Source organism: Haliotis asinina, chromosome 14 (genome assembly GCF_037392515.1).
Source record: "Haliotis asinina isolate JCU_RB_2024 chromosome 14, JCU_Hal_asi_v2, whole genome shotgun sequence".
Classification (NCBI taxonomy): Eukaryota; Metazoa; Mollusca; class Gastropoda; order Lepetellida; family Haliotidae; genus Haliotis; species Haliotis asinina.
Genome location: NC_090293.1, coordinates 16,576,100 through 16,589,098, shown reverse-complemented (window position 1 = coordinate 16,589,098; position 12,999 = coordinate 16,576,100). Strand labels below are relative to the sequence as shown.

The following is a 12,999-nucleotide window of genomic DNA, read 5'->3' as shown; positions in this document are numbered from 1 at the left end:
GGTGACTATGGGTTTACGCCACTTGCTGAAGAGTGAGTGAGTGAGTTTAGTTTTACGCCACTTAAGCATTATTTCAGTATTGTCACGGCGAGGGACACCAGATATGGGCTTCACACGTTGTACCCATGTGATTAATCAAACCCAGGTCTTCGGGTTGACGATCGAACGCTGTAACCACTAAGCTAACCCACCGTCCCTGTTGCCTGTGATTAACTTGGTTGACTCACTCGTTTAATAAGTACAACGTTCAGGGCCCAGTTGCCTCCCTTATGCGTGCCAGTAACCCGTTTCTCCATTGGTTGTGGGTATCACCAAGGATGTAAATATTTCTTTATTTTGCCAACCATGAAGACGACACATCGTGATAAATGCCCACATACTGCTCAGAGCGGCGGTAGAAGAAATTCGCCCACTCACTATGTCAACGGAGACTGTTATTTACTTTAAATCCATTGACCTCCGATGTACGATCCACAATTTCTTAAAGCCCACCTGCAGGGAAATTTTTCTTTGATGGAGTAATTAGTCTCTTCTGTGGTCACTTCCGTGCTGTTGGTCATTAATGTGTTATTGGTCATCTGTATGTGGCAAGTCTCTCTTCTGTTAGTGATTTCTGTTTTGTTAGTTACTGCAGTACTATTGCCATTGGTGTCTCTGACTAAGTGCACTGTTTTACACTCCGTACTTAAGATATATACGTGTACTGACTAGCGGAAAAAATTCCGATGCGGAGTAATTCTCAAGTCAGCTCATCAGAGGGTGGTGGGTAGCCTAGTGGTTAAGGCGTCCGCTCATCATGCCTAAAACAAGGGTTCGATTCCCCACATGAGTACAACGTGTGAAACCCATTTCTGGAAATCCCTGCCGTTACTCCAATGACCTGGTTCGAATCCCCACACGAGTACAATGTTTGAAGCCCATTTCTGGAGTCCTCCGCCGTGCTATATCTGGAATATTGCTTTACACAGCGTAGCACTAAACTCATTCCCTCACTCATTAGAGGTTTTATGTGTAATAGAAACCACGGCAACGAGGGTTGCAAGAGACTGTAAACCAGTGAGGAGGATGTCCCGACTCTCAGGATTTAAATCTCTTATAAACCCGAGTAGGAGTGGTTTCTCCAGCTTATCAACCGTTTTGTGTAAAATATCTTTAAAAATAATATACATGTTTTTACATAACGTTCAATATCACCAGGCCCCGGTGCCTTTTAATAGATCTCCATGGGGTACACGGTGTAGCGAGTGCGTTGACATCACATGGCCGTAACCTGGCTGATTTTCATGAAACCTCGTGCGTTCCACGTATTGCACGTGCGCTGCCCGCAGTATCCGTCTTGTGAGGAACACGTGGTTCATGCTGACGAACCATCTCATTCTCCACATCGATCTTTCGTAGCCCAGCGGATAAAAACGCGAAGCTGGAGAGCAAAGGGTTGCAGCTTAACCAGGCATAGTCACAAAGTAATGGACTTTTTCAATGATGTGATATTTTACAATCAGGTGATAGGAACACAAAGTTATTTGAAAACTTTGGTTTAGAAGTTATCAAAGTCACATCCTGGGAACTTAAAAATCAACTCCCTGATTATATAATGCGACTATGTGATAAGATCTATCGAGCCAGGTTGATAACTGTCTTGAAACGCCAGCAATGCCCTGAACGGCCCGCCTTTCTACGGTCCCACCAAAAGTCCTATTACGAACGCTTCGTTTCTCATGCGCCAAGCTAGCGAAAGTCGAAATACGGTCTCAAAGTGGAAACGCACTGTGTTTTTGACACGCAATTTCAATCATACACACAGAAGTCAAATGCACGCAACACTGCTATACTTATATGGAGTTTGAATCCGTGATCACGATGGACCACCGGTCGTAAGCTTCCGTTCAGTTGTGTTGGGAGGCTGTTAGGGTGTGGCCCAGCGTTTTAAGCTTTCGCTTGTTACGCCTTGTTCGAGTTCTACATGAGTGGAGACATTTTGGCGTCATCCGCCGTGATGTTTCTGAAATACTGCGAAAATTGGCGTAAAAGCCAATTACCCCACCCAGTCATTATCAACTATGCGTTTTTACAGAACGTGTGTTGAGATGAAAACATGAAAGTCAAAAGTGGAATGTTGCTTCAGATAATCTACTGTCGTGGTGTTGCTTAATCAGAATATCAGAGAGAGAGAGAGATCACTGAGAGTGGGTTCAACATCACATAAGCAAACAAACATGCATATTGCCAAGGGTATTGGGTATGCTACAGTATACCCCCTCACCCTGTTTGTACATGAGGTTTACACACCCAACAACGAAACAAAAAGACCACGTTAGCATATGCTTTATTTCCGAAACTTAATGGTGAAAAGTGTGTATACATTTCCGCCAGTCGAATGTTCCTATGTACCGAGAAACTAAACTAGGTGGTAAACGTTCAACATATCACAAGCCTTTCATGTAATAACAAATGTTACGGATAAGAACTTCCTAGGTTTGGCTAGTGCAACGTTGATGCTAGTATACCTTTGTCAAGCAGGAATCTTATCATTATGTGCCATTATTGCACTTTCCAACTTCGAAAATGCCATTCAAAAATGAAAAGAACTTTCGTATGTCATGATATTTTCTGGCTCATTTACAAGATTAAAAGTCCGGTCCTGCGTTGAAGCTGAAATTTTGAAGATTTCTTCTCATTTGAATTGACAGGGTAGGATAATGGTCTCCTTGGCTCACAAGAATCTCATTTTTTGAAAAATATTGTCGAAAAGCATGTACTCAAAATCATTGTTTTGGTTCTTAGGAAATTTAGCATCTTGTTTCTACGGCACACATAATTTCCTCCAACATGAGACCCTCGCGCACGCAGTTATATTTGGATCACATATGTAGAGAATTCATTTCGTAAATTGTTTCCATTTGGATCTGACATCATCGTTCTCATAACTATCTCCAAAACAGCGTTTATTCCAAAGCCAATATTATCTATTCAAACAACTGCAAAACATTTAACAATATTTTCCCCGACATAATGTACTTTTACAAAGCCAAAAAGGACCCTTTGGTACGTTTTAATTATTCAGAAAAAATGATAGAATCCGTAAAATGAGCAGGGTTGTCAAGCTGAGTGACGCCTGACAAGAGAGGCCCGCACCTGTAATAGGAACCGTATAAGCATCATTATTACTCACTCGTTGAAGATATCACTGTTTAATAATTTTACAAAGTTATTAAACATTTAGGAGATAAACGTACTGTGTTTGAAATCAGAGACATGCTGTACTGAATTGATGGCGACTAAATTTCAATTGGAACCGAACGCGCAGCATCCAGTACTTTCTTGGGTCATGGTAGAATGTGTAATAACATCGCGTGATGCCGCACGCATGACGTCAAAGTGCCTTACAGTTATGACGTCACAATGCTGATACCTCTATCACAATAGCATTGTAAACCAAAAGTTACTGTGTTCTGTAATCTGATTGGTTGAAAAACATGATTAAATGGTATTAGATTCCCGGAAACTGAAAGACTATTCACCGCGTATTGACACGTAAACAATTGTTTTGTTGTGTCATCAACAGTGGTGAAGTCATTCAAATCATATTGTGACGTAAAGTTAGAATGACGTCTAAAATGAGCAACTCCAGATGCTACCATGAGAACCAGCTGAAACGGCCAGCTGATGACACTTCACTGCTGTGTCCGTATTCGATGTAAACGAGTGCAGACAGTAAAACCCCTTTGGTTTACTTTTGTGTTTACAATGTCGATAAACATCATGTGTTGGCCCATTTCCGGGTGTTATTGAGTATTTGAAGCACGGGAATACATTTGGAACTCAATAACACCCGGAAATTGGCCAACACATGTTTATCTCCTAATTAGACCTTGCGGTAAGCTGAGTCATCACGCTCAGTCCCGTGCAACACCATGTTTATGAAACTCGTGAATGATACCGGTATCTAACTCGACTTCGCTCGTTAGATACCAAACCACTCACTCGTTTCATACATATGGTATTACATGGGACATAGGTCAGTATTCTCTATTTCCAGAACCTTACTACGATAAGGAGAGAATGTTGCGAAGGAAATCGAAATTGTTTAGTAAAGAGGCTCGTAACAAACAAAAAATATTTAGAGTTAAGACAAGTGAGGAATGATGCATTCAGCTTGAAGAAAGATTCTGGAAATGGACCATTTAAAATAGTGTTTCGATTTTGTCTGTCATTCAATCATTTTATTCACTGTCCCATAACTAAGAGAGTGGTACAAGAGTGAATACAATAATTATTTCATAGACAAATTACAACAAAGTATGTAAATTAATGAAAACAACAAATGAAACAGATGCATAATAAAAATAATAATAAATCGTATATATCGACACAAAATATAATACAAAACAGCTGCAGCTGGTCTACCAGTTTCTGCTGATACCCATTTATAAAACTAAAACCCAAATTAGACTAGTGTGAATCGTGAGTATAACATACCGAGATAAAAACAATAAGGTACGACATGAAAGCACAAGCGTTTCTTTATTTCTTTCCAGGTTTCCTCACACGAGGTGACATACGAAGCTTGTGAAGTGACTTTGGAAAAAAAATAAAGGAACGCTTGTGCCTTCATGTGATCCCTTATATGTTTACATTCCACACGGTTCTCCCATGGCTTTGGTTTTGTTAATTTCTGGTTGTGTTGTTTCTTCTTCTGTTTTCATATCTGCTTATTTCTGCTGAACTTTATTAAGAAATATACATACCACGGCTCGGGGTGGCCGATGTTGTCGTTGTTGTCACCGGGGTGGTAAGAGTACTTCCTGTTGGGCCAGGATAGACAGACCACATCCCAGTCCTTACCGTCGTCCCGTTTGCGTCCGGAATAGCAACTATCAAAACATACATCACATCAGTGATACAGAATTCTTCACTAAGACATTCAGGTTGCTCTATCACCATGTACAGAGTAATAAGATACACTTTTGTCCTATACAATTAATCTCGAGGACGCTTGCTTGTAAAGTGCATTTCATTTTCTTGAACTTCGACTATTTTAAGAATGGCCTAGTTTGAGAAAGTATAGATATTCTCGCCCCTGTCTATTCCCATGCCACAAATACTACATATTTATGAAACAAAACAATCATTACGCTCACCAAGACTCGTTTTGCATGGTGAGTGAGTGTGAGTGAGTTTGGTTTTACGCCGCTTTTAGCAATATTCCACGGCGGGGGACACCAGAAAATGGGCCTCACATTGTACCCATTTGGGGAATCGAACCCGAGTCTTCGGCGTGACGAGCGAACGCTTTAACCACAAGGCTACCCCACCGCCCCCGTTTTGTATGGAGCAAGCTTCATTTCTAACTTACGATGAGCCTGGAGATAGTCTAGTCGTTAAAACTTCGTTAACGCCGTGAGATGTGGCGTCCCTTTGTCATGTCAGGAACCCATGTTGAATCCCGGTTTTTGTTTATTTGCTTATAGTATATTTTTGTAGTATTTTTAAAGTGGTAATCCGCTGATGAGTCACGAGTCCGCAGAAATATTGTCCACAATTCCGAGACCTAACTGACAAGGAAGACAGTCATTTCTTTTAATCACAGAATATTTCATGAAAGGACAGACTTACATGAGCAGTTGAGTTTGTCAAGTTGCAGTCTTGCAAATTTGATGGCCTCGTACAATCCGTATGCCTGGGAGGCAGAACAGTTCTTCCTCACCTGATCCAAACAGTCCAATCCGAAATACAGCGCCCTGCAATGAAGGTCAAGGACGACGTTGTATAAAAAGGAGGTCCTCGCCCCTATTTCTCGTCGCTTGATAGCCCGAAATGGTCTAGGATTTAAATACTATGGCACAATGGGCATACGTTGCGGTACTATTCTCCGGCCAATGACTGACACACGGTACAAGACTGACTTCTGCAGTAGTGTTCCCAGTCAACGTTTCATTAAGTGGTTTAAGTTTTCAATCTTCTAGACACATGGGCGTCAAGCTTATTGGCGTCTTTCTAACCTTGTAGAAGTAATGAATGCGCATGACAACCACATGATGGGATTCGGTGGTCAGGATCCCATATTTTGATGCGAAGACTGATGATTGCAGTGTCAAACACCTGTCCGCTTCAGAGTGAGTTCTCTACAGACTGTGCCAGTACAGCAAAAATGTGTCAGTGAGGAAAAGAAATACAGAAAAAGTACCAAACCATGCGTTTCTTATCCGGGTGAGTATATACGGCTGTAAGAAATATTACCTGCACTCCTTTGTGGCGTCTTTTGCCGCGGCTGTGTAATTGGCATGGGTCATCATGCCACACTCTAAGTGTCCGGGACACAGGTCAGCGACCGGTTTACCTCTCATTACAGCGGCCAGCCCTAAACATACAACACATCTGTGACTATCTATATACGCCGTCAGGGAGACACTCTACAACACTGTCGTATAGACATTTTGTTTGGTTGTTCCACGCCGCACCCAGCAATATTCCAGGAACAGGGAGACGGTGAGTAAATAATCGACTTTGGACCAACTACATGAGCATCGATCTACACTGATGGTTTACATGTGTCAGCCAAGTCAGCGAGCCTGACAATCCGATCCCGTTAGTCGCCTCTTACGACAAGCATGGGTAACTGAAGATTAATACTAACCCGGGGCCCCTTTCACAAAACTCTCGTAAGCCTAAGATCTCGTAAATTTTCTCGTAGCATTCGTACCTCCTATACTGTAACATAGGAAGTAGGAATGTTACGAGAAAAGTTACGAAACCTTAGGCTTACAAGAGTTTTGTGAAAGGGGCCCCCGGGCCTTCACGGGTCACGTTACTTTAAACAAAAGAGTTTACTGTGTCATTTTTTTAAGGCACTGTGGGCGTTCTCCTGTCTCAGACGTCCCACATTAAAAGAAGACATTCGTAGCCCTATCGTCTTAGCTTTGATCGTGGCCAGTGTGTTAAGAAAGGAGTTTAGATGTTCGTGGAGCTGCGAACGTTTTGACAACAGCTAGCAGACCTTCAGTGAAGGTCACTTTCCACCCTAGATACTCAGATTATATTAGCGCTTGGTGACCTTTGCGATGAAGATTACTCTACAATAGTTCCTAGTTCCTGCTTTTGTATGTATGTATGTATGTATGTATGTATGTATGTATGTATGTATGTGTGTGTGTGTGCGTGAGTGCGTGCGTATGTGTGAGTGCGTGTATGTATGTGTGTGTGCGTGCGTGCGTATATGTGTGCAAGTGTTTGTATGTATGTATGTATGTAAGTATGTATGTATGTATGTATGTATGTATGTATGTGTGTGTGTGTGGGGGTGTATGTGTGTATGTATGTATGTATGTGCGTGCGTGTATGTGTGCAAGTGTGTGTATGTGTGCGTGCGTGTATCTATGTATGTGTGTGTGTGTGTGTGTGTGTGTGTGTGCGTGCATGCATGCATATATGTATGTGTGCATGTGTGTGTATGTATGCGTACGTGCGTGCATGTATGTATAACGTCGGCGTAACTACAGCTCCAGTGGTAGGGAGATAGGGAAAAAATGAGTTTACTAAGGAGAGATCAGTGCAGAAATGCGCAAAGCGGAGTCCAAAACGACTTATTTGGAACAGACCATGGCTTAATGCAAATTAGTTTGCTATGCTATTGTATTACAAAGGACACGTTTTAAACGCCCATTTTGAAACTCGACATAGCTTCATTATAAACGATAGCTGTCGTAAAACAGTAATAACTTTCAAGCTGAAACTGTTAAGGCTATGGCTACCTTGGGGTCTCACTGTCACTATAGAAAAAACATGTAGGAGGGGTCGTCTCAAAAGCAAAACGAGGAAGCAGAGTCCATCTGCAGGTGGTCATGCCACCTATATATATTTAGACATTTAATACGATGCTTTTCTGTGGGTATCGGGTGTCATACTCTTTTACATATCTTAACATAAATTTTATTAAAGAAAGACAAATAAGATACTATTCCATTATTCCATAGGTGAGACATATCAACACAAAAGAAACAAAACACAAAATATCTTTCAGATGACATATTGTGCCAAGCACCGAATGTATTGCATGCCAGGTGAATCGACTTTCCTCCGTCATGCCTGACTGAGCGGCCTAATTGCCATCTATAGTCTGATCTATTGTTTAAGGTTTTTTTCCCCCGATTTTACGAGTTAACATGCTTTTCTAGATACCCTCTTACCGAATGCCCAATGGTTAGGTCGAGGTTATTCCAACATATCCTATTTCCAGTTGTGTATATTTGAAGTATACAGAGCAACAGCCTTCCGACACTACTTTAGTGACAACTGTGCCGCTAATTAGAAGCGGGTAACTCACACACATAGAACGACAACCACTGACACGCTGACGTTCCGGTAGTTGTTTCCCTAGTTTCAACAGTTTCGCATAATGTAGAGCTGAATATAGAAGTACCATGTTTTGTAAAATTATCACGTGTCGTACGAAGCTGCTGTGGGCGTTTGGTTCACACGAATACCACAAATGAAAACTGTTATAATTCGTAATACGTTTTCTCAATAAAATCCGTATTCTTGTACAGGCTTATGTTGAGTGTCGTATAGGTTTCGAGCCCTCACACACAGAGGAAGGCGTGTTATCGCCAACAGATCATCTGACCCACTATTCATGAACTATTTATTCACGAGAAATACAGCTTACTGTCTGAAAATGTATTTTGATTCGAGAAAATTGAAATCGCAGTTCCTGTAATTTATTTCGGATCTGTATTTAAATCTTTCGAAAATCAAATGTGATTGATTAGCTTTATAACTGTACGCCAACTTGCAATGTTCATGTACCGTTTTTAGTTTCGCACGCCAATGGCCGATAGAAGTCAGCTCGATAACACTGAAATGAGGATCTGTATTTAAATCTTTCGAAAACCAAATGTGATTGATTAGCTTTATAACTGTACGCCAACTTGCAATGTTCATGTACCGTTTTTTGTTTCGCACGCCAATGGCCGATAGAAGTCAGCTCGATAACACTGAAATGACTGCCTATTTAGTTATCATTGTAAGAAAGTCTTTTAGTTTAATTATAATTTCAAATCTCCCTGTTTAAACAAAACCCGCGGATGGAAAAGTAAGTCTGGTAAGCATTATAATCACCATGATATCAATGCCACACATTGTGGTATCTGGTGCCATATCTGCCTCTAAAATAAGCAATACACTTTGGATTATCTAAAATTGTTATATGAACGATGGTGATGGGATCAAGTAGTAGCGACACGCCTATAAGCAACGCCCTGCCTCGCCCCTTTCCATTCTGATCACATTATGTTGATCCAATCTACGGATCCAAAAGAACAGCACAATGTGAATGTTAAATAGCCATAAATAAATATTCATGAAGAATTCTTCTGATACGAATCTTGTATTAATAACCTTTCCAATTTACATCCATCCTCGATATAGTCTAGATGCATCTACGGCCCTGTCCGATAAATTAATTACGTCCCTTGACTGGCTTTTTATCCAATCAGGTGTCTGCGTTGGGAAGTTGAGCGAACCAATCACAACTCACTTTCGCCTTTTAAATTACATGTATGTAACTGATTAAACTTGGCAGCACAAATGATGTAGAGGTACTCTGAAAGAGGTATGAGTTTGTGCATTTATTTTTTTAAAGTATTTTTAAAGTCAATTTGTCTGCATGAATTCCCCATTATCTGAGTAACTGTGAAGAAACCTTCGTAGTTGCAACTGCTGTCTTTGTTGACACTGGCAAGCTCGGTTGTAACGGCGACTTAGCTGATTGGCTACTGTGAGAATTCGGAGCCAGCAAAGGGGGGTAATAAAATTATCGTAGATGCATCCAGGGTATAGTGGATATTTTTCGGAACGCATACCCTGGAGATATCGAGGATTATTTACATCATTTAAATGGGAAGAAGATATATGAACGCACTTTCAGAAATCAGGTGACTGAGTATCTCTTTATTTAAGGTTAGGAAATTTTCTGCCATTTTCCTTCATTTTCAGCGATAGTATACTAAAACTACTTTTAAAAACTTTAAATATTACACTTTGTAAATAATTTCCATTCCAGTGGGGACTTTAGACTTCTGTTTGTGGCATAGATATCGTTAAATCTACTCAATGCTGCTTCATACAAGCGAGATTCTTTCCCATGCACATCAACAGACGGCATACCAAAAAGACGAGTTTACTTCAGGTTAGATCAAGAAAAGTAGACTTTAGTTCAGATCAAATGAGGTTAAGTAAAGTTTAGTCCAAGGTAATTAGAGTTCAAATCCAGAGCTGAGTTCAGATTAAACTGAATAGTGTTCAGTTAAGGCTAAACATCAGTTCAGGTAAGTCCAGGTTAAGTGGAGACTACAGCAGGTCAAGTCAGCCCAGATGAAGTAGAATTGAGTTCAGGTCACATCAGGTAAAGTAGTGTTTAGTTCAAGGAAAAAGTAGAGTTCATTTAAGGTCAGTTTGCATAGAGTTGAGTACAGGTCAGATTGAATAGGGTTCACTTTACTTCAGTTTGTGTTAACTGGAAACTGCGACAGGTCAAATCAGCTCTGTGAAGTAGACTTTGGCTCAGGTAAGATCCGGTTAGATAAAGTTTAGTTCAGTTCAAGTCGGACTACGTAGAGTTCAGTTTAGATCAGATTACAAAAATTTGAATTCAGGTCAGGTTAAATAGAGCTGAGTGTATTTTAGGTCTCAATTCAACACAGCTCAGATTAGATGGAGTCCAAGTCAAAATAAGTCAGCACAGGTGATGTAGAATTTCATGCAGTTCAGCTCAGATGAAATGGAGTTTAATGACGTTCCGTTGAGTACGAGTTGGGTAAACTTGGTCGGTCTACACAAATGCGTATTGCACTGATGCATATATTGTGGACCATAATCCACAGATTTCATTATGCAGTGTATTATAAAATTTATCTCATGAATAATAAAATTATTGTGTGGTGTTTGATCTATAAAACACAGACACGTATGGCTATTGGTTGTAACCTGGGTTATACAGGTGCAGGTGGACAAATACTGACCAATGAAAATGCGTTAGGGAATGTTCATGGGTTTAACAGGAACCGTTAACGGTCATGGTAAAGAGTTATCAATAAGCATGGTTCGACGTCGCTGAATTCCTCCTCATCAGTACTTTATTCAATAGGGAAGCTGAACGGTTCTCCACAGAAACCAGCTCATTGGTACGAACTGCCAAGGAAATATCACGATCAATAGTTTTGACCAGCAACAGATACCAGAGTTATTGATACGTTCCTAGACTGGAACCAATCCACGAAGCACAACTTAAAATCCACATCACAGCTATCATGCCCATTTCAAACACCACACTTTCTCGCTATCATATATTATATCTGGGATAATTCCTTTCTTGTTTGTTTCATTTTAAACAAGCAAACATGACTAAGACATGGACAACACTATATGGACATGTCTGTTCCTGGTTCGGAAACAAGTAAGGGTGGTCTTAGTGTTTGCAGGGGTTTGCTGTTTTGAACAAGAAAATGAAATGTAACCCTCAAGAACGTTGAGTGCATCGAGTGCATTAAAATACCTTTACGAACGCCATAGCACTATGCATGTAATATAATGAATCACATCGACATGCTTCAAATACAGAATATATAACACTATGCATAATTAAAACAAAACAGCATGACAGTCCCTCAGTTTCATAAGGTATGAGAGCCATTAAATAATTAATATTACTGAAAATGTTATTTTATTTTTTGCATTTAAAAAATCAAACAATGTTTTTAGAGTATTATATTCATATTACCATATCTAATCTGTCATTACCTATCGTAAAATAAAATAATCGGGGGTTCTCAGCTTATCTGAGAATTATACTTCAAACTGATAATTTTCATATGAAGGGAAAAAACGTAATGAATCAAACACTGATCGATATCTAAACGACGTGCAGAAACAACCGCACCGCCATCGGGCGTTCCAGGCAAGAAAACAGAGTCCTTGTTTTAAATTTTAAAATAGCCTTTGTATGACAAAAATGTTCTAAAAACAATAGTTATGGAGATTGGTAATATGGAACTATACCTGTGGCGATTACGATGGTCAGCAGATTCTTCATTGTCGGGAGAAATCAAAATCACCAGATTCCAGCTAGGCTATCGGACCGCTTCATGCAGCATGACGGCAGTAAAAGGATGTGCTGGCAATATGATTATTAATATTCATACCTATATGTGATTTATACATGGCTGTCATACTAATTTCAAACTTTTATGGCCCTCTACCATAGCTTCCTGTGTGAATACATTTTGACAAAACTTCATTTCAGTTCTACATCTGTTAATCTGTATTCAAGGAAGCAAGGTTGGCACAATCATTTGAAGAGACCTTAATACACTATTGCAGAGGTGTCCCCTTTAGCGCAGCAGGATCTGCTGGTCGTCAGTTGTTATACCAGACTTGCCCCGATCACGATCCTTGAGTGGCCTCCACACCGTAACAGAAATAGTATGAAGAGTATGAATCTGGATAAAAACCCACGCACAACCCTTCATGGCTACTTGTCCCGTAATATCGCTCATTTCAGCCCTTAACAGTTGTGAGTGAGTGAAATTAGTTTTACGCCGCTTCTAGCAACATTCCATCAATACCGGGGGTGAAGGGGGGGGTGGGGGGTAGGCTCCAGAAATGGGCTTCACACAGTGTATACGTACCCATGTGGGGAATCGGCGAGACGAGCGAACACTTTAACCACTGGGCTACCCCACGTTGAACCGTTGTACATAAGACATTTGTTTTACATGACGTTCGCGTCTCGCGTATACACCCAGCTTCTACTGTACAACCATATGAAGATTCGTCAAATAAACTGTTTGCTTCTTCGTGCACCGACCATTTGATCTGTAGGAATTTGGTGCAGATGCTTATACGGGTATGGGTAAGGTGGGTGGAGGAGGGTTAGTAGGAGTGACCCTTCGAGAAAACATTGATTGGTGCCTGAAAAAAGTGACAGGAATGCTATTGTTCTTA

General features: G+C 40.6%; 1 protein-coding gene across 2 annotated transcripts; it reads right to left on the bottom strand.

The window, feature by feature from the left end:
• Nucleotides 1-2,310: 2,310 nt before the first annotated feature.
• Nucleotides 2,311-12,141, bottom strand: LOC137261738 (uncharacterized). 2 transcript variants are annotated; one of them, XM_067799520.1, is made up of 5 exons: nt 12,055-12,141; nt 6,241-6,361; nt 5,617-5,741; nt 4,749-4,874; nt 2,311-3,135 (listed from the first exon to the last, which is right to left on the bottom strand). In XM_067799520.1, exons 1-5 carry the CDS (start codon nt 12,086-12,088, stop codon nt 3,053-3,055), a joined length of 489 nt encoding a protein of 162 aa, XP_067655621.1. In that variant the 5' UTR covers nt 12,089-12,141; the 3' UTR covers nt 2,311-3,052. The 2 variants fall into 2 exon arrangements, with proteins under 2 accessions (XP_067655621.1, XP_067655622.1); XM_067799521.1 differs by lacking the exon at nt 12,055-12,141 and adding an exon at nt 8,187-8,384.
• Nucleotides 12,142-12,999: the final 858 nt, after the last annotated feature.